Here is a 26518-nt window from a genome sequence, read left to right as displayed (position 1 = left end):
ATTAGGCGCGATGTGATGCAATCATGACATGCTCATTATAAAATACTTATAATAATATGTTTATCAAAATATGCTTATCTTAACATAATACATGCATAAGGCTCAAGATCTTACATACTCTATCGGGGTGACGTAAGGTCGTGATCCCCCGATTTCATTATGGAGCAATTATTGACATTCTGCCTCACCTTGAAGGAATTAGTACATAAGGTGAGTGTAAGCAATCCAGGACGTCATTGTCAATATGGCATCATCATATCATATCTCTTATCTTATATAGATATATAGGAATATAGGCTTTTAGCTTCTCGGGATACATGAACTCATGAAGAGGAAAGAACTTATACCATAGGATTCATGCCATTGGAAAGAAAGGACTAGCCTCACATACCTTTGTCGTTTAGCTACGTTATCGCTCACTTGTCTTCCTTCGAAGTCACGACGTTACCTTCACGAGAGAATCTTATTAACATTAGTTAACCGACTATAAAAACGCATCGTTATCTCTAAAGAAAATTAAGCGGCATTTCCTTTGTTTCTACTACTTTTTTCCCCGTTCTATTCCAACCCCTAAACATTTACAACAACACTCATAATATTGCAAGCAACAATCATCATTCATATACCTTAAGCAAAATCCACCACCTTCCTCCAATTTCTCCACATTAAATGGTTTTTCGCTTATCATCGTAATTTTGCTTACTGCACACCTATTCCATGGCCTATACATCATTTATAACGTGTTTATAATCATAACATATCAACTTTCATGATTCCATTCAACTATCATTCCATAGTGGCACTATTCACTCAGTAATGGTCCATTTTCCATGTCTTACCACAATTCAAGTGTCTTAGTCTTCTAATGCTTTAAACAACATGATAAAGTCATGAAACTTACCTTAGATGATGGTTGAACAAGCTTGAATGGGAATACTCCTCTAGCACTAAAACCCTTCTTCACCTCTTTTGGAATTTCTTGAAGAAGATGACCTCCAACTAGGTTTCATACACTTTGTTGCTTGGATTTGGTGTTGATGATCTTAGTTATACTTTGATTCTCTTGAATTCTTATGGAGGAAGTGTTTGGAGAGTTCTACAGCATTCTTGAGTTGTGTGGATGAATAATGAAATAAAATGAGCCTTGGGTCCCTTTTTAGTAACTCAAAATCTGATTTTTAATGAACAATTGTCAGGGTGAACAGTGGTCGTAAACCACAGTTTACGGACCGTAAACCAGTTTACGGACCGTAAACTAGTTTACGGACCGTATAGTGTGGTCGTATTTAAGCATGTCCAAAATAGAAAGGTTGGCTAGTGATCATGGTAGTTTACGATCGAGGTTTACAGTCCGTAAACCAGTTTACGGGCCGTATACAAAGTCGTATTTAACGATTTCCACACTTAACAGAAAGTTGAGATTTTGGAAGGCTGGAGGACGATGGTGATTTACGGTCCGTGAATCACTTTACGGGCCGTAAATCACTTTACGACCACTGGGCTGGATAAAATTCTACCACTTTCTTATTTCCAAAAATTCATGAATCATCACCCCTTACTTAGTAAAACACCACACACTCATACCCTTCGTTGGTCTATTCCTTGTACATGTACGGGGACTTTTCCGAGGTGTAACATTGTGTGAGCTGAGTTAATACCGGGTTTTCTTCAAAATCGTTACACCTACAAACATAGGAAAATTCAAGGCGTTCAAATCTCAGAAACAATTAGTTAGAAGTCTTCTAGTTTAAGCAAAAAAAACATCGTTATATTTACCTTTCTGTAAATGACTCCACTTGAGTAGGGCGATATCGAACTATACTCCCGCCACCTAATTCACTTGTATCTGGAGCACTACTCGGTCAAGGAATATCATAGCTTTGTCACACCCCAGTCCTGATGAGGCATGATGGGCACCCGACCCTTTACTCAGAGCCGAGCGAACCCGCTGGTTCTTAGTATATTCATAGTCTCTCTGGCCTCTTAAATCACAAAATGAAATGCATAATGAAGGATTTTCAAAAACATTCTTTTTGTCTTTCTCAACTCAAGTAAAATCTGTAATCATATGAAATTTGTAACATAATGCATAATGATACATCGGCTTGCAGAGCCGCTTGCAAGACTGGCATACTATATACGTGACTCCGTCTGCAAATTCTCTTACATAAATCAATACACCATAACATGGATACTCTGACTCGGCAACACTCCGGAAGGAAATGGAGCTCGCCAATCCAGCTGGAACATCTTCTAGAAATATCCTCTACTTGTCTGTATACACCTGCGTGGCATGAAACCCAGCGTCCACAGGAAGGGGCGTCAGTACGAGCAATGTACTGAGTATGTAAGGCATGAATGATAACATGATAATATATACAGAACATGAACAACAACATAATAAGGAATATGGAGGATATAAGAGAAAGGTATGACTGTATCTACTTGCCTCTCAAGGCGGAATCATGCATGCTCACTTTTACCTTCGTACACACATAGGCAGTCTGAATCAAGTAACATCATTAGCCCGCGTCCGGGCCTCCCACATCCGGGGTAATCATCTCACGCCGCCCACTAGTGGTGCTGCCCGTGCCATGTAGACACGGTGTTATTATCCATAAGCCGCCCGCCTTAGCGGTGCTGCCCGGCCATATAATCGCGGTGTAATGTTACATATACATAAACCAATGCATGCATGGGAGCTCAAATAAAAGCTATCAATCTATCGGAGTGACGTAAGGTCGGTAACCTCTGATTTATATTATGGAATAATCATCATCGATATATCTCACCTCGAAGGAACAATTCATGAGGTGAGGCCAACAACAATGAGAAACTCAAGGAAATCATGAAATAGACTCGATAATCTCATAATAGCATTAAAATCATGAGCTTTGGAACTTCTCGAATCAAAATCATCGTCATCATGCGCATCATAGAAAACATCTATCTTCTTTATTCTTATAAAGCATACTCATCTTCAGTGTCATAAGAAGCTTTTAGAATCATGAAACTTTAACTTTTGAGGATAAAGACATTATGGAAAACATCTCATCTTTAGTATCGTAGGAAACTTTTAAGAATCATGATAAAAACATATCCATCCTTGTTGTCATAAGAGCTTCCAAAATCATAAACCTCTGTTTTGGAAAAATGCGGACATTTTGGGAAAACATTTACGGGTTATCGGGAAAGGAATCATGCCTTGGAATCATAGACTTCTAACTTCTGAAAACAAAGAGGCTATGGAAGCATTTATGAAACCGTAACATAGGAATCATGCCTTTGAAAGAAAGGGGCGAGCCTTAACATACCTGTTCAACCTCCTATTGGCTACGCTTATTCGTCCGAGCTCGTAAATCTACATTCGAGAGGATTCGCACTACGTTTGTCTCCATATCACACACTTATTTCGAGTTTCAATTTAAACCATTTTATATTCTATCGAAAATCGGGCAGCATCTCCCCTATTTATATGCCCAACCCGAATCTCAGTTCATCAACCAACAACAACAACAACAATACCAACATCAATAATATCATTTTTCATATCAACATATCCCATAAAACAGCCCATACGCTGTTTTCCAACTTTCCATAACTAATTATCTTACCATATAGCCATTTAACCGTTCTCTCGTTGTAAATAAACCAGTATCATCATAAATAGGATGAGATTCATACCTTTCTCCCGTTAATAATATTGTATCTTCACTTTTCCACCCTAAGTTTAGGCCACAACGCACCACTATACGATTCTGCACTAATAACTATACGCTACCCGGACTGGAATTTGGAAATTATACCTGGTTTAGGCTAAAAAGTGGGTATGGGAAGGTTGGGGAATTTTCTAGAGTATTTGGGATGTTTTTGTGTGTGTTTGGCTGAAAAATGGGGGATAACCCCCTTTTTATAACGGTTCAGGTTCTGCCTGAACCGACATAAAAAACCTTCAGCGCGATCGCGCCCCCTTTGGGCGCGTTCGCGCTGGTCTAAATTGTCTGACTGGATGTTCGTTCAGTAAAAAGGTCATAACTCTTTATCCCGATATAGTGTGAGGACCCACGACCTATGGTTTGAAAGCTCTTTCAATTATCTACAACTTTAATTCTTTGTGTGTTTCCAAATCCCAAACTTATAATGTCATTGTTTCCCCTCCAAGTCAGATCATCCGAAAATGTTCTCTTAAATCATCCTTTTGGAGGGCTTATGTCCATATTTGGCTTATGGGTCCTTCTTAGGACTTGCTCAACATCCCATGTACTACTCATATATCCCTTCGTATGTCCTTTATAAAACTCCGGTATGTGGGCCCCACTTAGCGTACAGCAACGAGGCTTGTCGTCAAGTGACATATGAACCAATTCACACCATATGGTCTCCAAATGTCGTATATATATATATATATATTATTATTATTATTACACCCTTGTAATATAACTTTCGTCCCGAACCTGGGCCTCAAAATTACTCAGCGCGTTCGCGCCTCGTGGTGGCGCGTCCGCGCTGTATTGGCCCTTGGCCTTCTGCGCTTCGCGCCACTCCCTGGCGCGTTCGCGCAAACCCTTTTCCTGGTCTGCCAGCTAGACTTATAACATCCATATCTCCTTACCCCGATGTCCGATTGAGGAGCGGTTTGTTGCATTGGGAACTATACATCCTGAACTTCACTTTAGACTTTTGTTTCACTTCAAAACTCTTAATATACTAAAACATATTCTTTCTTCCATTTAGACCAAAATTTTCGTACCAAACCTTGCCCAACTTTCCTTCAAAGCCTCGGAAGCTTGATCTCCTTAGTTCACTGGTTTTCCAATCTTCCTATAACACCTATGATCTTGTATTTTCTAGACAGTAACTCCTATGTCTGCAATTGAATAGCTAATGCATAACGAATCTCAACGTCCAGAAATTACGGGGTGTAACAGCTCTGCATAGTCCAACCAAAGTTATGTGACTGGCTACCAACTCCTACCATTGTTTCTTGTTGAAGTGTACCTTTTTGAAGCCCAATATTCATAGCGGGAAGATACGTAGTACCCCGAATATCAAACTCATCGTCAGTGGGTGCTTCAACATTAGTAGAGCGTTCAACAGTTGCATACATGTCAAGTGTCGCTATACTGATATGATTGCTAAATATATCACGACTTCGAAGAAATAACGATAAGGAGTCATCGTCCGAAATAAGAGTTTCCTCGTAAATGGGAAATCCCCTAGCCGTAATTGATGTTGGATATCGTCCAGTGATAACCACTGAAAGGTTAGGATCAAATATGGCCATTTTGCTTATGAAAACACGTTGTAGACGATCGTATTTGAGGGAAATTGGAAACCTTTGTACGGCTCCCGGACGACGGTTATATCTCACTGAACCTTCTTCGTACACAACTTCACCACCCCAATATAAATTAACTCTTACATAATTTTCCGCCATATTATTTTCAACAGAATATAAAAGTAAAAATTAATGGAGAATGCAAGAGAGAAATTGAGAATTCGTGAAAAATGAAGTCTACAAGAGAGAAGTGTTCAGGGAGATATGCAGAATACAAATCTTAACTGGTATATAAAACAAATGATTCACGGACCTTTGAATGTCATAATGTTGATGTTGAAAAAATATATTTACTGTTTGATTTTACGAATGCACGCTTGATTTGACGATTGCATGGAAGATTTGACGACTGCATGCATTCTGCGCTTTAACAACAAAATTTTTACAAATTATTTTACTATTTTGCTTTTACAGCTGCATGCGTGATTTGATGACTGCAACGATTCTCTGGCGTAAAAAAAAATTCAAGAATCAATTATTGGTACGTTGGCCGGCCAATGTTTACCAATCAACAAAATTAATTGTTGTAAAACGTTGGCAGTTTTGCAGTAATTGATGCATGAATCTGCCATGTAGTCGTAACATCAAGAATGCAATTTTTTTTGTTGTAAAACATTGTCAAGCATTCAAATCTAACCTTTATTTATTCTTGAAAGATTACATAACTATTGAGATTTGAGATACAGTGTCCCTTCCCCCCTTCCCCCCCCCCCCCCCCCCCGTGCCACACCGAGTTTGCCGGCGCTCTCGTTTTGATCTACGTTGGTGAACCTCCTCTTGTATCACACCCGCATCCTGTAAATGCCATAAAAATAGAAGTTATTTTTGTATGATTGGACTCGTTAGATAAATTTTCTTAGCAATCACTTTGATTGTCTACGTAAAATCGGACAACATCTCCCCTGTAACAAGGACTTCCTCCAATACCATATACCAACACAAACAACCAAAGCAACCAAGACAAAACACCACATAACAACCACAAGTCTCCAAATACTTTGAATTAAAAGCTAACCTGTGGCTCTAAAGTCTGTACATCCGACACAGGAATGTGTGAGGATCCAACATCAAATGCCATGAGAGACTATGCAAAATAATATAGACACATAAGGTAGCCATTACATTAATGAAATTAAACAAGATACAAGCTATTTGAGTGGTTAGAATACTCATGTCGGTAAAACTCAGTCTCCTCCCAATTGAAGAGCTTTGTCCAGTGAATGCAGGTAAAGGCCCCTCAGTCATCCCATAAGAGCTGCTTGTCTGAACACCAAACTGTTGGGCCATAACTGCGAGGCTAATAGGCTCAGACGATGCGAATGCCTGAAAAGGCTCCTCACTTCTGATTACCGCTGGTGATTGGACCTCGGGAGCAGACATCGATGAGCTAGACATAAAATCTATTATTGGGTAATATACATCATCAGCTGCAGGCATCGTTGAGCTGGGCATATCTTGATCAAAACGAACCTCTTCCTCATCAACTAACTGGTGATCCACGGGACCTCGACCCCGTCTGTTACCTGATTGGCGTCCTCTACCACGCGCCGCAGGTCTTGGTACATTAGGACGTTGATGACGAGGCACTTGCACAGTAGGAGGCTCAACATACTCTGCCGGTGGTGTATAATTGCAAGCGAAACTCAACATCGTCCCCGGAGAAGCAGCAGCCATGGACTCTGTATTAATGTGGCTAAACATCTGTGCTATTTCCTTCACTTCATTAGACTTGGTTGGATCTTGGATAGTCTGCTAAGCCAACCTGCACGATTCTTGATGTCCTAAAGCCTAAAAAAAAAATTACAAGATTTGATAGTGGTCTAAGACACATATAAAGACATCAAACATCTAATGGAATGTAATGTACGTACCAGTGCCTCATGCCTGCCTGCCATGTGTTGGTATCCTCTATCCACATTATGCGCAGGATTTCCTATGAAAGTGCGCGAGTGACGTTGATACCAACAAAAATACTCTGATAATGACTCTAGGTCTTGAGTTTCATACTCGGCCAGAATTACCCTTTGTCGACGATTTTCCCACAAAAAGTCCGTTTGTGTAAAATTTTATTGATCCTCCACTGTTATAGCATACCGCTTGTCACGTTTGTAATGAAAAAGATCAATCTCAGCACATGGTCCCGAAATATGTTGCTTCCTACTGAACTGTCTGAGAACGCGGTCTACCATGTGCCACTCTCGATAGATCCCACAAATAAGGGGAACCTGCGCCATCCAAATAACTCGGCCACGCCGACACCACTCAGGGAGTCCATTAATGATGGCCTCTGAATAAGGCTGCCACACAAACTACGATAGAAAGAACATAAAATTACATGATAATAAAATAAATAAATTACACATAAGCGTGACTATTATATCAAAACGCCATTAACAACCATAATTATGATAAAATACCTGACTATCTGTTAGGTTGTCCAATATATCCCTACATATGGGTAGCACAACACGTACCTCATTTTCGCGAGCTTTACGATGAGTCCACTTTCGTGCAAGAGCCGTGTGTGGCTGAAGGGCCCTGGGTGGTGGTTGCATCGGTATAATTCGCTCCCAAGCCCAAACCTATATTAAAAATTTAAAATAAATACATAAAAACCTTATAACTATCAAATAGGACAACCAAATAAAATTATATAATTTTAAAGGTCACGTACTTGCAATAAGGAAATGAATCCACACACATCTTTGGCTTTCCTCAACGAAGCGCGGCATAAACAAGTATACAAATATGACAATGCAGCCGCTCCCCAAGCTTGTCTACTCATTGCTCTAAGGTCACGCATGTCAAGCAAATAGTCTATATTAAGTAAGTCACCGGACTTATCCGGAAATATCGTGCCGCCACAAAGCCATAGCAAGTACAACCTAACCCGCTGTTGCACATCAATTTCTGGGGTCTGATCTGTAATGTCATCTAAGCCTCTAATATATTCAATTAATTTATTTACTTCTAACCTACTAACACCATTAAAACAATCCAGACCGGGTGCCCAACCAGTAAGCTCATGGATCAATTGTTGCCACCCAACAATACTTATATTTCTAGCATTAAGATCATTCAAGGGATTACCATCAACAACCATGCCAAACATGAGCTCAATATCTTGTAATGTGATGGTCGCCTCACCCGTATACAGATGAAAGGTGTGCGTCTCAGGACGTTATCTCTTTATAAGTGCAGTGATGACTGCCCAATCATATGATACACATCCTACCTCTACTACTCCCCTAAATCCACATAGGCCAAAGTAGTCAAGGATGCGAGGATGAAAAGGATGATGCCTCACGTGCTTCCAATATTAGGTATCCGCGCGGTATGGAAACAGGCATCCGGTCGGTCCTCTCAAGGCACCATCCCACACAGCCTGTGATCGATGCTTCTCCTGGAGTGTTAACACATCGTACACTTCTGGCCCCGGATGTACGCATACCCGTGGAAAATTCATACCTTAGATAAAAAAAAATGATGAGATCAAGCTATTTGGAGTAACTTACTATTAAAAAATTATATTATTCCAATTTTAGCAGAACAAATATGCACTGGCTAGATAAAACCAACTTCCATACGCCTTATTTAGAAACCACTGATTGTGGACCACATTAATACCTATAAGGTATAGACAAAATAATTGTCCACCCACTTAGACTTAGGTCCCATATAATAAAGCATTATCATGACATTTTAAGTATCTTTTTTTTGGGCTACTGAGGCATCAATTAAGTTTCACTTTTCTGGCTATATAAATATCACATTAAAGGTACAATGAAAAACAATTAGTTATTCAGATCTTTTATATAACAATCCACAAAACTAACAGTAACATAACAACAAATTTCTTCAAAAGTGCTACTAAACAAATCGGACCTTTTATATAATAATGCTTCTAACAATCATATCTTAAGTTCAAATTAAAATAACACAAATAACACAAACATATATCTTATATGTATTAAAATAACACAAATAAAAAATAACAATTAAGATATATAAGACAAACAGATATCTACATCTACTATAAATATACAATATTATATGAGTTAGAAAAAATACCTTAATTTAAATAGCAACAAAAGATAAAGATGAAGAAGTTGCTCCAAAAATTAGACTGTAATGCAGGGTTTAAAAAGAAAATAAATGGAGGAGAAGGAAAAGGAGAAGGAGATAGAGGGGTTCTGTAACTTCAAAAGATGGAGGAAGATGGAGGAAGAGGCGGAGGAGAAAGCTCAGAAAATTTAGGGCAACAATGTGAGTCGTGGACAGTACCACGTTTCACAAATATATATTGTAAAACGTGGACTGATCCACGTTATACAAATAATTTTGTATAACGTGGATCAGTCCACGTTATACCTTTTAATTTTTCCGTGATTGTTCTGACACTGGATAAAAAAAATTGGGGTATAACGTGGACTGCTCCACGTTATACCCGTTTTGGTTTGTAAAATTTTGGCTATCCCCTTTTGGTTTATACCATATATTTTTATACCCTTTAGGCTCCGGACTCGTCTACATCACCAACGACCAAGTTGCGAGTTCGAGCCCAGCGGCTGCTCATTTGTTTTAAATTTTAAATCTCAGATATCTAAAACAGTAAAAAATAGAAGTCGATCGGTTTCACCCTTTTCCTCCTTCAAAGTGTTAACAAAACTATTGCACCTACAATCGTCTTGATACTCTATTGTTCCAAAACGGAGTCATTTATCAACGAGTTTTATGCATACATTTCGAGAAAAGAGGAATTGTGTAGATGATCTATAGTGATATTTTCACTATGCTTAATTATTATGATATGAATTGCATTTTTTAAAAACGATATGGTTTCAATGATTCACTCATTTACTTCTTTAAAATGTAGAGGCGTATCAAGGGTTTCAGGTCCTGCTCATTTCTTTTAAATTTTAAATCTCAGATATCTAAAGCAGTAAAAAATAGAAGTCGATTGGTTTCACCCTTTTCCTCCTTCAAAGTGTTAACAAAACTATTGCACCTACTATCATCTTGATACTCTATTGTTCCAAAACGGAGTCATTTATCAACGAGTTTTATGCATACATTTCAAAAAAAGAGGAATTGTGTAGATGATCTATAGTGATATTTGCACTATGCTTAATTAATATGATATGAATTGTATTTTTTTAAATACAATGTGGTTTCAATGATTCGTTCATTTACTTCTTTAAAATGTAGAGGCGTATCAAGGGTTTCAGGTCCCTATTTTTATTTTTTTTAGATGGGTTCAATCTTAGGGCTCTTGATATTGAACCCATTGTATTCGTATTTATAACTTGTTGCAATTTTAATATTTTTTTGCACATAAATTTATGCTCCACGTTGAAAGTGTTGATTGTAGATGAACCCAGTGCGACAATAATGCATCACCTCTATTAAAATGTCGATACCGCTTACAAAAAATCCTGTGTACGCCACTGACCTGGTGGTTTTGAATCTTTTGATCTTGAGAACTTGTAGAGAAATACTTGCGTGCTTGAAGCTTGTAGTTGTAGAGAAATCTACGGTGTTTGATCCACGAGTTCTCTCTGGCTTCTTGTTCGAAGCTTTGGTCCCTTTTATGAATTATGAGACCCCTATTTATAATTGTAGGACGAAGGAGTTGTGATAAGGACAGACTCCTTTCGGCCAATGAGATTTAGGTTAATATGACGATATTTGATTGGCCGGAACATTCACTTGTACATGTGGCACATGTTCATTGGCCTTTAATTTGACTATGGATGCTGCATCATTTTGACGCGTGGCATGACCCTATCGGCTCCTTCATCATACTTGGCGTACCACGTCATTCGACACATGGCACCAATTTGGACCTCTAGGATAAGATGACATCTTGGGCTAAACCAAGTGGGCTCATCATTTATTACCCAATTAAATGGGCTAGCCCAATGCATTTGGCCCGTTTTAATTAAATCTATATTTATTGAACTTAAATAATTAACTCAATTATATTAGCCCATAATTTATTTGTTTGGACCAATATATCTTGAATAAAATTTGAATTTCTTGCGGATTTAAATTTAATAAAATTTAATCATCCAACAAAAGAAATTACGCAACTTTCTAGCCAATTAATCTCCTCACAAGGTATGCCAAAGTTTGATGTAACTGTTTAGAATGAACTTTCAAAGTTTGGTGTTTGTTCGGAACGAACTTTCAGAGTTTAATGTTCGTCTGGAACAAATTTTCATTTGAATTTTTTTTTTTCAAGCCTTTCTCTACTCAAAATTCAGCTTTTGTTGGTCTTATTAAACATAATTATTAATAAATCACTTGTAAAAATCATTGTGGATATATCTTTGCAATTAATATATTGACCTTCATATGTGTTAATCTCTCTAGGTTTCTTAGTAATTCGACGAACAAGTCACAATACGACGTTAATCAATCGTGGGAACTTGTACATTATTATTTCATGTATAATTATTTACTCAAATATTTGTTTTAATAATATTTATTATAGGTACGTCTATATTTTAATAATTGGTATTATATTTGGAAACTATATATAACATGACTAGGCATACATCGGGAAATAGTAAGTAAATGTCGTTTCTTTTTCTTTTTGGTGAAAAGGAAACACTCCATATATTAAGTAAATGTAGTTGGTATATCCAGAGGATCTGTGGATATTTGGACAATATATTTGGTTAAAGTTGGAAGAAAAACGTACTGGAAATAGAGGTTCAAAAAGAATAAGTTGGATCGTGTTTAAACATGAATTTTACTTGGAAAAAAAAGTTAAAAATTTGTAAGTAAAATCATTATTATTTTACTTGAAATTCTCATCAAACTAGTTTTTATTTTTCAAAAAGAATTTTCAATATTTAAATATTAAAATTTAGTATTTGCCATTTGTGAAAAACTTGTTTCTAAAGTCTCAGGTGAAATAATAATTTTCACGTACAAAAACTTCAATTATTTTCGACTGAAATTCATGCTAAAATACGACTTCAACTTTCACATATTTTTATTCAATTCAACTTCAAAATTTTCCCAATTTCAATAAAATATTATCTAAACCAACCAACATGTCTAAATAGAGAATATTATGTTAGTTTTCACGTTTTAGTAAAAGTTCATAAAAGATTTCGGAAAAACATTTCCAACCAAAGGATAAAAATTTGAAAAGCTACTAGAGTACATGTGTAGCTGTACAGATTCAAGAAATTACCCCTAAAAGAGAGTGTTCTAGTAGTTTCTCCTCCAAATCGAAATGTCCCAAATAATGGCTATGAGCGAATCAGCTGAAAAACTACCTGAAGATATTATATTTGACATACTTACCCGCCTGCCTGCAAAGTCCATTGGTCAATTTATGTGCATATCAAAGCAGTGGTGCTCTTCTCTTTCAGACCCAAAATTCATCAAAGCTCACCTCACTTTTCATTCCCACAAACATGATGAAGTTAAGTCCATTCTTATCTCTCATGTTTCTCGTTCTCTGAACACTGTCACCTTTAACCACGACACCCATAATCCCATTGATGCAATTTCAAGAAAACTTAATTTGTCGGACAACATGTGGCAGAGAGTTGTTGGCTCATGTAATGGCTTGGTCTTGGTATTGAATGAGGAAGATGATATATTTTTAATCAACCCCTCAACCTTAGAGTATCGTGGAATTCCAAACTCTCGTTTGGCTCTTCCTAAGCATGGTACCTCTAGCACGTATGCTCTAGGATATGATGTTGTTAGTGATGATTATAAGTTGGTTACTCTTTCTCATTATGAGGGTGTAAGTGAAGGTGATCTTTTTTGCACTTATGCTGATGTCTACTCTTTGAGAATGGGTTTATGGAGGAGACTTGAGAGTTTATCTCATCATGGTGGCCTATACACGGTTTTGGGGTTTTTGTACATGGGCTTTGCATTGGTTGGCTGAAAAATTCATGGTCCTCCATGTGCAATTGTTGCTTTTGATCTAACTGATGAGAAATTCTTTGAGGTGCCAATACCTACTATTCTTGATGAAGATCATTTGCACTTTTCTGATTTTGTGGCTCTTAGAGGGTGTATTTATATGTTAGCTAATACAACTGATCAAGACAAAAATGATGTTTGGATGATGAAAGAATATGGGTTTGCGGGGTCTTGGACCAAATTTAGTGTTACACAACAGTCTTCCATTAGTGGTTTCACACCAATTTGTTTTATGAGTGATGATAATATCGTATTGGATGCGTCTGGAAAAGAGAAGTTTTTTATCTACAATAAGAAAGAGGAACATTGGAGAGAGATGAATGTTGATGGAATAAATGCTAGAACTTTCATGGAGAGTTTTGTCTCTCCTATGATTGGCAAGGTAACTGAGGGTGACTATATCGCTTGATGCAATATTTTGAGATGATGTTGTACTCAGGTATTATATCAATATTTTTCATGATTTCTTATTCATTTTTAGTGTATTTTGCATAGTATTTTATTTGGTCCTCATATATGGTTCAATAGGAACCATAGAGTTTTATGAATGGTAATTTTATTGTTCTCGTCGAGTTGTGTAAATGACAGTTCTCTTGTTCTCGTAGAGTTTTGTGATGGTAATTCTTCAGTCCTGAAGAAAATAAACAATGATCAAATGTATTACATATAAAGGCAAAAACTCGAGTTTGTCGCTTTGACTAATTGAGCATCGTTAATACCAGCGCTTGAGGGGAAAATAGTTATATTTTAAGCATGTATTGTCTTGAAAAGAATAGTTTCATGATGTTTTGACTGTTCTTTGAATCATGATTTAATCTCACGATGGACTAATGTAAACTTATTATGGCCACACTCTGTGCATACCGTTTTTAAGCTATCTGACTGTAAAAATCTTATATTGTTACTCAAAATACAAAATAACATCTTATGTTTCTCCCTGCTTGATTGTGTAATTATAAAGATCTATTACTACATACTTAAAGATTAATCTTTCTATTGTATTCCAATTCAAATGTTGAGATACCAAAATGCCCCTAAAAAGTTGATGGACTCTATCATCCGTTCAAAAACCATATTGACTATTCTAAATTAACTCAGAAAAATGTAAAAACATTCATAACAATGGTTAGGATGTTGAGTTTCTTCCATTTCTTCTAATATAAAATGAAACAACATATATTATGCATTTGGTTCTTTTGGGAATTTGTGTGTTTTTTTTGAAATTAAATGCACTATGTATGACTCCTGAATGGTCTGCTTTTTCATTTGTCAAGTTAATTGATATCTCGAAGTGTTTATATCATTTCTTATATATCCCACTTAATTGATTACTCTGCTGCAATTTTGATCAATTTACCTGAAGTCATGAAGAGTTCTAGCCTCTTGGTGTTTTGCTTCCACCATTCTCAATCTCGATTTAACCAGTTAATATCTTACGAGGCTAAAGTAAGGTGATTTCGTATCCGTGTTGAAGGATAATCACTCTCTATACCCTCTATCTTTGCTGGCTTGGCTCTCTCAGATCTCATTCCAGCTTATGAGCTCCGTTATCATTTCTCTCTGGAGATTTTAGTGTTTATGTTTCAAGGTTGTTTGTGAGTTTTACTAAGTTTTTGTTTTGGTTTTTATTTCCCCAACCCTAAGTATTCTTCAGTTCTAGAAAAACCTAGACTCTCTGCGGCTTCTATGATTACTCCAACCTGCATCTTGACAGATTATCCCATTGATTCAGTTTATCTCTGAGCTAATCTAAAATGTTTGTGTTGAAATTCTAAAGTTTGCTTTCGGATTTTTAGAAAACATGGTGCATTGTAGAACTTGAAATGCCAAAACCTGTACCAAACCTAAATTTTAGAAATTTTTGATGTATACTTCTGACAACAATGCGGGTTTTCTACCTTACCTTATCAAAAAGAAGAAAAAACACAAAGCAAGTTTTCTCTTTGTATAAATTAATAACAAATTGTTTTCAAGTGTCACACTCTTATCGCCTGTCCAGAAACTAGTAGCTTAAGAAGCAGACACCTGCTGGTTAGTGGTTTAACATATTTATACTATAAGATAACCAAAATTCGAAGAAGCTCTTGTGAACTCTTGATACAGAAATATGTTGTTGCTTTCTAGTTCATTTATTTGCTACGATGGGATGTTTGTTGCTGATTGTCTTGTTTTTTCTGTAAATTATTCAAAAGCCACTCTATATAAATTGCATAAGAACACTCTGGTAACAACTGTGATTAGTAACCTTTAGCCAAACCCGTTGCTTTTAACGAGTAGTGCTTGTTTTCATATTTATTCTCTGAAGAAGCTATCATGTTACAACATATAGTCTGCAAGCAACGGCGGATCTGCATACTAATTTTGGGAGCTTCAGTACCCATTGACCTGGACACAAGTATGTATGTTGTTGATAGAATATTTAAGAAAATGTATATAACGTGTGAGTTGTTGGTAAATTGAAGGGTGCTGAAGGTTTTACAAAAGCGAGAATTCAATTCTCGAAACAATGCACATTTTGTAACCAGTCAAACTAATCCTTTTTTCTTATATTATTATCAAGCTTAGTATTTTCTTCCTTTTGCCCAATTAGGTCTTATTAAAAATTCTTTTTGTTACAGCTTTTTGTTCCAAGAGCACTTCCATTTTTTTTTTAGATTATTTTTTCATTGGCTTTCGTTTTACCTTCTTTAAATTTTTACTACCTTTTTTACTTTAACTAATTCTCTATAGAAAAGAAAGAAAGAAAGAAAAATCTACTTAAAAGAAGAAGATTTCGATGTTTGACCACTTCGAAAGACGGACACTTGTAGTGATCACCGTTGTGAATAAATAGTTGTACACTTGTAGCATGTGACTGGTAATAATTTCACGTCAAAGAAAAGTTAAGCACCCACGAACTCAAAATCCTGGATCGTAGCATATGCATCTGTATGTTTCTTGTAATGCCACATAATACCATTTGACACTTGTTTTATGCCTTGCGCAGGGATATTTTTGCTTCTGTGGAATAGATTGTTAGAGAAATTGGATTGAGTCACAGAGGCCTGGATCTCAATATATTTTAGTTCCAAGAGTGTTACTCTACTAATTCAGATCACTGTGATAGAAGGAGAGTTGTTGAAATAGACTTTCATTGTGATTTGTATATGCAGAAAGGGGTTCCTTCTCACCAAACCTTCATTCACATCTCAGTTGAGTTAGAAGATCCGAGTAACTATTTAATAGGATATTTTACATCTAAATGTTCCAATTGTTTACCCAGATTTCGGTAACAATTAAATTTGTAAGTGAAGTATAGGATATGTGGATGAATTTTAATCTATTTTGGTTGGTATGAAAATTTTATGGATTTGTTTGTTGTAATATATATATATATATATATATATATTATGAGTAAGTGTGTTGAGATTGATGATTTAAGCTAAATATATATACTAGGAAACGTATTATGTTGAATGGACAAGTAAAACTAAAGAACACCACAAATCCGGACCAATATCAGAGAGAGTGAGAGAGAGCTTTTAGATATTTGGCTATTACAATGTTCTAGATCTGAAGAAGCTAACCCCAAAAATTGGGAAAATGTCCTCTATTTATAGGTATGCCTCATGGGCCTTGAATACAATACAAAAGCCCTTGTGAATAAAGAAACCCTAAAAGGATAAGGTAGGACCGTACGGTCTGACACCCGTACGTTCGTCAGTACAAAATGGCAGAACGGTTTCTGACGCGTGGCAACACCGCAACCAGCTATTCGGACCAACGGACACGATGATCTTGGACCAGCTAACCGGGCCAACGGGCACGATGATCTTGGACCGGCGTACCGTACGCGGACAAACGGACACGCTTTCCCTGTCTCAAGTCAATTGCATCCGACGCCACCCCCTGGTGTGAAGAAAAAATCAAACATACTTGTGCTTATTTGGTCATACCCTCGGCTCTGGGTTAACGAGTCAATCATTGACCCGGTTTTTACCGTATACAGATAGTCCCACACTTTCCGAATCGTAGTTTAACTGGAGTAATGGGAAGTGGATAAGTCCCAAAACTGGTGGTTCCATAAGCTCCGTTCTTATCTTCAAATTTGGCGGGAACTGTTATGTCACGTCCTTCTAACATCGGCCACGTGTCTCATCCAGAGTGGTCGACCTCGGGAACCGCCTTAAACCACATCTCTTCATATCACGTCGCATTAAATGTGGGACAGGTGTCGCTTCTCGATTAGCCGTTGTTTGTAACCGCTACAGTTTAACGCCTATATAAGGCTCATAGCAGATTCATTTTTTCATTTCCACTCTCATTTGCACTTCACATTCTCTACTTCTTGCTTCTTTATCGTGAAAGCCTCTTTGCTATCTTCTTGTTTGCTAACTGAATCTTCAAAAGTTTCTTGCATCAAAGATCGAATTGGGTCTCCACTCCTAATATTTCTTCTTTCATTGTTTTGTTCTTGTCGTGAAATTTTCATCTGCCACTTCAAATTCCCAAATCTTCATATCCATCTTTAAAATGTCTGCCAACACCGAATCTACTTCCCAGGACGTTCCCTCAGTTTCTTCTCCGGGAGCAGAGCCTGTTTCACAGCCCAAAGGTAAACCCTTCGTGGAACCGACTGCTCTGGACATAATACCGTCCAAGCCCAATTACAACCATGAATTTAGCATCGAGAAGCCATCTCCAATCGTGAATAAGGGTTACGACGTAAGGCGACCCTTCGTCTATTACGGATGATCTTCTACCTCGGGTCCGAACCGAATATGGATGGGATAAGCATCCGGTGCAAGTTGTTACACCTCAGAAAATTTTTCGTTGATGCACAGTGGATAGACTAACGAGGGGAACGAAGTATACGATGTTTCAATAAGTAAGAAATAGCATTTGATAATTCTAAATGAGATTCCAAAGACATTCGAAGTAAGAGAAGAAAGTTGTCAAGGAAGGCAAGGCATACGTTATGTATCGGAAAGGATTTATGAGTAACGAATTAAGGATGACTTAATGATGTTTGGAGAAGAGTTATAACTTCCCTTAGATTGTTAATGAGGTGTTAATCAAGTGTCAAGAAGGTTCCATAAGGATTGGAGATCAAACGAGTCGACGAGAACGAGATTCAGAGAGCTGGGCATTATACGGCCAAACATACTGGCCGTATAAAACATACGGACCGTATATCCAGCCGTATGTCCTGCCCAGAATGAGGGTCTTCACTGGACTAGATCTACGGCCAGACATACGGTCAGTATAAATTATACGGACCGTATGTTGGTCCGTAGAAACTGGTCGGGACAGATTTTGTGTATTTAATAAGGGACCAAGTTCATTTCATTTCATTTCCCTTTTCACTCCCCTTCTCTCTAGAACTCTCTAGAAAATTTCTCCCCCAAGAATTCAAGAAATATTAGTGATCAACTACATCAATCTAAGTGAATCAAGTGTAAGAAGCACATTAAAGTTCATCCAAGCCAAGGAATATCAATGGAAGCGAACTAGGGTTTTGGTGCAAGAGAAGTATTTCAAATCAAGGATTATTCCCACACCATCTAAGGTGAGTTTCATGGTATTTTCATATTGTTTAAGGTATTTGGAAGTTGAAACATTTGGATTGTAGAAGAATATAGAAAAATGGGTCATGAATGTGGGAATAGTATCATTTTGAGTGATAGCTTGAATTGAGTCATGATTCTTGATGTGTTGTGATATGGTTATGTTATAAATGATATTAAGGATATGGGATAAGCATTATATGTGAGAAAACGTACTAGTATGCTATAACCACAATTATGGAGAAATTGAAGTGAAATTGTGAAATGCGGATAATGTGGATGAATGATGATTTTTGGGTATAATATTGTGAAAGTTGTGATAGATGTTGGGAGTTGATATGTAAAGTGAGGAAAGTTGTATAAACAAAGAAAATGCTTCCCAATTTTCTCTAGCATTAGTAAGCACGTTTGTATAATCAAGTAGCTAATGTTGAAGCGAATTCCTTTGAAGGTAGAGATGTGAGCGTTGAAGGAGAATGATCAAGCGATAGAGTAGCAAAGCAAAGAGGTATGTAAGGCTAATCCTTCCTTTCTATGGCATGACTCCTACGACATAAATCTCCCTATTTTTCCATGATCTTTCTAAATAACGGAAATTATAAGTTCATGACTATAAAGAGCTACATACGCATACGATGAAGAAAGGAGATATGACAACGATCAAGATAATGATGATGATGAGTCTAAGTATAAAGAATCCTAGAGTAAAATAAGATGTCCATGAAGCTAATGATTATAAGTATGTCTCCCTTGATGTTTTTCCTTGTGTACACTCACTTTAAAATGCTAGTTCCTTCAAGGTGAGATATGATGTTGATGATTACTCCATAATACAATCGGGGGTTCACGGCCTTATGTCACCCCGACATAGCCATAGTTGCCTTCAAGTTCTAATGTATGTTTTGATGATAAATGTATAATGATGCTAAGTCATGATATGTCTATGAGATGTATAATAATGTAAGTTTATGATATGCCTATGCAATGTATAAAAATGTTAAGTTTACGATGGGTATATGACGATACGATTCCACCGTGCCTAAATGGCCGGACATGTCACCGCTAAGGCGGGCTGCTTGAGATTTCACCATGCCTAAATGGCCGGACATGTCACCGCTAAGGCGGGCTACTTGAGATTCCACTGTGCCTAAATGGCTGGACATGTCACCGCTAAGGCGGGCTGCTTGAGATTCCACCGCGCCTAGAAGGCCGGACATGATCACCACCAGTGGGCGACATATGATGGTTACTTGGACGCGGGTTAACGATGATGATGATGACGCGATGATATATGCGCTATGATGATACATGTACTATGATTATATAAATATACGATATATGTATGAAATGTATTCACCCATAAAACTCACGCAGGTTATATCTTCATCCTATGTCTTATGATTCTTCCATTATGTTTATTTCATTCATGTCTTACATACTCAGTACAATGTTCGTACTGACGTGCGTTTTCTTTGGACGTTGTGTTCATGCCCATAGGTAGACAGGGAGGTGATCCAGACTCGTAGAAGTTTTCAGCAGGTTTACAGCAGCACTCCATTACTCCGGAGGTGCTATTTGGTTTATTCTTTTGTGTATATATATGTATATATGTATTTTGGGCACGACAGGGTCTTATCCCGGCCATATGTCTAGTACTTTAGTAGAGGCTCGTAGATACGTATGTGTGGGTAGTATGGTCTCACGATGTTACTATTGTATACGTATATATTATTTTGGATAGCCGAAGGGCTTATGCATATATGTATATATAAGAGTAATTATGTTTCCAAATGAAAAGTGGTTTTTCCTATGATTTGAGAATATTATTAATGAATGTACGCTTAATAAGCGTGATGAGTAGTAGAATGAGTGGTGCTCGGTGGTTAGCCTCGGGTACCCGTCACAGCCCCTAGTAGGGTCGTGACACAAGTGTTCGCCCCCGGGCCCGACGAGTCCATTATCGATCACCGAGAAGGTTTCCTATATGTTTACACGTATCCGTTCATGCTCAAATTCGATCCTCCAATTGATCCGATTATTTTTGAGATGTGTCGGATGTACAACGTGACCTTGACACAAATTGGGCCGATTATCTGGAGGATCGTGGCCTGCCTCCGCTTATTGGCCAATAACGCCAACAGGGAATTCATGTTGGCACACTTCATACGGTTGTATTCTCTGAGAATCTTCCGAGGGGCGTGATAAATATCGCCAAACGAGGTCGGAACTCGATCTTTTCCAAACATGACGAGGATAGAGATCGAGGATGGTTGGGACGTTATGTCCTGGCAAGGATCGCGGACATTATTTCGGCTGATCACATGCCCTTTCCGGAGAAGTGGAACGATAGACGTAAGTTTCTCAGTTCTCCCTTCTATAATTATCCTTCCTCCACGCTTTGTCAAAATTTGCTCCCTTACATACATCTTTTTTTTAGCCTAGGCATGGATACCTTGAGCTGTCCGAAACTTTACCGAGTAGGTTGGAGCAATCATTAGCCAACACCCTCATGAAAAACGGACATGGGGGAACCTGTCGCGTGGCCGATGGGTTGCTCAAAATCACGGTAATCTTCTCCTTGATTCGGTATTTACTGCATTCTCCCTTTTTCGTTTTGTTTCTATAACTCCTTTGGTATTCGGGCTTGACCAAGGGTTCGGTGGAGCCAAGACTCGAGTCAACGACTGAGCCTGCTACACCAGCTCCTGAATTTGATACGGCAAGGTCATCCAGGCTCATTGCTGCAGCCGGTAAGAGGCAGAAAACCCTCGGTCACAGGGAAGAAACAAAAGAAAAGGGCGAGGAGCGTTGTTCGGACCCTGAGGGACGAACCAGAGTCCGACATTCTTATTCAAAAGGTTGGTGAGGGCCCCTTCGTCGCCTCTGTTCCGGAAGAGGAAACTACCATTCCGCCCTTACCTACAACTGGGGAAGGACCTTCCATTTCGACCCCGCACACAGGTGGGGAAGAAGATGTTCTTTTCCCAATTCCTCTAAGGTCAATTGAATTTATCAACATTCAGGTGATGCTTCGCCCGAAGAGGCTCCCTTGAAGAGGCCTAGAAGATCTGGACCATCTTCGGATATTGAGGCCGAACAACGAGCAGAGTCGGCCCCCAATACCGAAGCTACAATGGCTACCAGCCCACTATCCGATGGTGACCAAGCTACTTCATCCGAGGCACCTGCTTATACCGAGGCTGCTAGAGCTCTTCCGGCTTCTCCTACTCCTGCACCGAAGTTCGATAACCTGGACGAGATATCCCTCCTATAACTGGGGAAGCAGCCCTCCTATAATCGGGGAAGCAGCTGGGTTCGTACATCTTTCTATTCTTCGAGCCACGAGGGCAGCTAGCCGGGCCACCGAAACGGGTGCAAGAGATTTCCTTGTAGGTATTTTCCCGACCCCTAGTGTGGAACTGAGAAGGACGAGGTCAGCCGTGATCACCGTTCCCGAGGATTGCAGCTTTTTATCCCGTCCTCTGGAAGTAGCAAGTTATCTGAAGCCTCTTATTTCGGACTCGGATAAGAGAAAGATGGTCAGAGTCCCTTGGCAGTGCCTTATTAACGAAGGCATGCATGCAGGCAACCGGGTAAGCTTTACACCCAATCTTTCCGTAATTCAATGTGATTTTCGACTCTTACTTATCTAACTTATCTTGATTTGTTTCTTCTGCAGAGTGTTGTGCTCGTTAATGAGGGCTTTGTCCATGCCCAACACGATGTTGACAACTTAAAGGGCCAGCTGGATGCCCAGGGTCGAGAAACGGAGAAGTTCCAACACCTCCTACAGGAAAAATAAGACCAATTGAGTCGGGTCGCTACTCTTTCTAACCTTCAACCTGAGCTCGAGGCGGCAAAGGCTGAAAATCTTCGCTTGAAGGCCGAGCTGGCCGATATGGCTGAAAAGAACTAGCTCCTTGAAGCGGATAATGCCGGCCTCAACCAAGAAAATGCCCATTTCATTTTGAGGCTCGGTGAACTCGAGGCTAGGCCACTATTTCCCAACTTCGAAGTGAACTTGATTCGGTCAAGGCCGATGCCGTGAGGATGGCAGAAAGGCATCGGCAGCTTGAATCCGAGAGTGCTAATGACAAGGAGAAGTTGAGGGTGGTCGAACAAAAGGCCGAGGCTCGAGCCCGGATTAGTGACGAGCTCAAGAGCAAGTTCGAGGAGGCAGCCGAGGCCAATAACGTGCTTCAGGACGATCTTGAGTCGGCTAACCAAATTTAAACAGTTCTTCTCGAAGAGAGATCCGAACTAGCGGCTAAATTGGAAAAAGCCGAGGCCGACTTTGAAGAGTCTCTTAAGGTTGTCGAGGCTCGTTCTACGATTTTGGTCAAGTATGAGCGGTGGAAATCCCGGAGGGTTACCCTCGAACAGGCCCAAAATGGATTAGGGGACCTCCAGGCTCGGATACTCGAAGCCGAAGAAATCGAGGAGAAGGCCAAGAAAGCTCTTGACGCTGAGTCTGATGATTTCGAGCGAACGGTTTCCGAGAACTCTGGTTCCAACCATACCGGGTTGATCAGGGCCTGTACGAGCCTTTATTTTGTTTTTGCTTTTTAACTTGTGGAAAGTCCAAATGTAAAGACTTTGCTTTACATATGAAATGCGTATTTACCTTTTAGTTGTTGTTTTCTTCATTCTTTTATCCGAATGTATGTTACGACATTTGCCTTAATCACTTATCCCGTTAGGAATAATCAAAGGTTCGGAGTCACCTTTTTTTTTTTAATTGTGCGTATCTTAAGTGTTGGATTTTCTCTTCGTTCGGTACGTTTTTGACCGATGATTTGATCGAGTGATTTGCCCGCTGGGCTTATTTATGCTTCGTGAATTCAAACGTCTCCGAATCACGTTGGGCATTTTAGGCCGAGGTTTTTAAATTGCTTTAACCTTTTCCGACCGCTTACTTATAATAAATTAGGTTCGGATACCTGAATCCCTGCCTTGTCAAATTTTGAGATGGCAGTCCCCATTTGAGGGTGTTAAAAGATTTTGGCTCGGTTCAACGTGACCTTGTTGCCTTTTGCCGAATTTCAATGGTAGTCCCCGTATAGGGTATTTAATAAAAAGATATGTCCGAGACGAATTTTTCATAACTTTCTTTATATTGCAAGTATTTGCACGTACATAATAGAGACTTCATCCGTTTCCTTCTGTTTTTGCCGAAGCAAATACTAAGTGAACACGATTCATTTTTGATTGTTTGGTCCTTACATCGAAGCCTAACACAAGAAGGTCCGGGATTAGACAAAGATGAGAAACTTAAAATTTTGAGGACCTTTCCGGGGTAGCACTTAACAGTGTTTCTTCATCTACTTTGGTGAGTTGAACTCATTCCACCTTTCTGACATAGACCTCGATGTGGGTATGATAGTCCCCTAGTGTTTATCCGAGCTGCATGGTCGGGTAAGCACTATCAAGTCCCCACTCGAGGGGCAGACTCTGCGTTCCCGGGTACTTTGCCTCGTTTTCATAAAGTAACACGTTGTACTTGTTGCCTCATTAAAAAATCTTGTAGGAAAACCCGCCTCGGGATAAAATCGTACTAAGGAAAAGAGTGCAACACGTGTTTTCAGACCTAACTTCGTTCGGTACTCTACTTCTGCAAACAAGAAGACAAGTTAATAAAAGGTGATCACAAGGGTAGGCATCCATACCTTAGCAGTAGTATTTCTTCAAATAAGCCAAGTTCCAGTTATTGCGCAATCGTTGTCCGTCCATGGATTCCAGTTGGTACGATCCTTTTCCCATTATTCAGGTTATCTTGTACGACCCTTCCTAGTTCGAACCCAGCTTCCCGTCATTGGGATTCTTGGTGTTCAAAGTAACTTTTCGAAGCACCAAGTCCCCAACTTGGAAATGCTGAAAATTGGCCCTCCGGTTGTAGTACCTCTCCATTCTCTGTTTCTGAGCTGCTAAACGGACCAACGCATTTTCGTGTAGTTCGTCCGCCAGGTCGAGTTTTACAACCATGGCCTCCTCATTTGACCCGCTGGTGGCGTATTTGAATCGGAGGCTCAGTTCGCCAACTTCTACGGGAATCAGAGCTTCGGCCCCGTAGACCAACGAGAAAGGTGTTTCTCCCGTGCTTGATTTTGACGTAGTTCTGTAAGCCCATAATACCTCCGGCAGCACTTCCCTTCAATGATGTTTCGATGTTTTGAGTCTTTTCCTCAGATTTTGAATTATTATTTTGTTCGTGGATTCCTCCTGTCCGTTTGCACTCGGGTGATACGGAGTCGATACAATCTTTTTGATCTTCAACCCTTCGAGGAAATTATTGGCCTTGCTGCCAACGAACTAAGCCGTTATCACAAGTTATTTCGGTTGGGATGCCAAAACGACAGATAATATGGTCCCATATGAAGTCAATAACCTCTTTTTCCCTAATCTTTTCGAAAGCCTGCGCTTCAACCCATTTTGAGAAATAATCAGCCATAAACAGAATGAAACGAGCCTTACCTGGAGCCCATGGCAAAGGACCGACGATGTCCATTCCCCACTTCATGAACGGCCAAGGCGATATCACCGGGTGTAGAAACTCCCCAGGTTGATAGATTATCGGGGCATGCCTTTGACACCCGTCACATTTGCGGAAAAAGTTCTTCGCATCATCTTCCATTCGATTCCAGTAATAACCGGCTCTGATGATTTTTCGAACTAAGGCTTCTGCACCGGAGTGGTTACCGCAGGTACCCTCGTGCACTTCTCTCATCACATAATCGGTTTCTCCGGGACCCAAACACTTGGCTAGGGGTCAGAAGAAAGACCGTCGATACAATTGACTGTCTATTAAGCAGAACTGTGCTGCTTTGGTCCTGAGTGACTGTGATTCTTTTCGATCGCTCGGGAGCTTCCCATCTTGCAAGTAGTCGATGTATCTATTGCGCCAAACTCAAGTTAGACCCATTGTGTTTATCTCGGCCTGCCCGTTTTCTACCGCCAAATTCATTAACTGCATTACGGTACCGGGGTTGATTTCCTCCGCTTTGACTAAAGAGCCCAAATTGGCCAATGCATCGGCTTCGTTATTCTACTCTCTGGGTACATGCTGCATGGTCCACTCTTTAAACCGATGTAGTATCACCTAAGTTTTATCCAAATATCTTTGCATACGCTCATCCTTAACCTTGAAGATGCCATTTACTTGGTTAACGACCAAGAGAGAGTCGCATTTTTCTTCGATTATTTCAGCATCTAGACTCCGAGCCAATTCCAAACCGGCAATCATAGCCTCATACTCGGCTTCATTGTTAGTTAATTTAATAGTTCTAATCGACTGTCTAATGGTATCACCGGCGGGGGTTTTAAGGACAATGCCCAACCCGAAACCTTTTAGGTTCGAAGCCCCATCTGTGTGTAGAGACCAGATACCCGAAGACTTTCCTGAGGTTAGCAAAAGTTCTTTCTCGACCTCGGGATCATGGCGGGGGTAAAATCTGCCACAAAATTGGCCAACATTTGAGACTTAATAGCTGTCCTAGGTTTATATTCGATATCATATCCGCTAATCTCTACGGCCCATTTGGTCAGTCTACCCGATAATTTCGGTTTATGCATGACATTTTTTAGCGGGTAAGTAGTTACTACACATATCAGATGGCATTGAAAGTAGGGTTTCAACTTTCATGATGCACTTACCAATGCTAAGGCCAACTTTTCGAGGTGT

The 26518-nt window shown here is 39.3% G+C and overlaps 1 protein-coding gene across 1 annotated transcript; it reads left to right on the top strand.

Moving 5' to 3' along the window:
* Positions 1-12599: 12599 nt before the first annotated feature.
* Positions 12600-22114, top strand: LOC132644115 (F-box/kelch-repeat protein At3g06240-like). The gene is made up of 4 exons (XM_060360674.1): positions 12600-13247; positions 13320-13676; positions 21494-21698; positions 21864-22114. The coding sequence occupies exons 1-4, from the start codon at positions 12600-12602 to the stop codon at positions 22112-22114; spliced, it is 1461 nt and encodes a 486-aa protein (XP_060216657.1).
* Positions 22115-26518: the final 4404 nt, after the last annotated feature.

This window comes from Lycium barbarum, chromosome 6 (assembly GCF_019175385.1).
Source record: "Lycium barbarum isolate Lr01 chromosome 6, ASM1917538v2, whole genome shotgun sequence".
In the NCBI taxonomy this organism is placed as follows: Eukaryota; Viridiplantae; Streptophyta; class Magnoliopsida; order Solanales; family Solanaceae; genus Lycium; species Lycium barbarum.
This window is presented reverse-complemented; position numbering and strand designations above follow the sequence as displayed.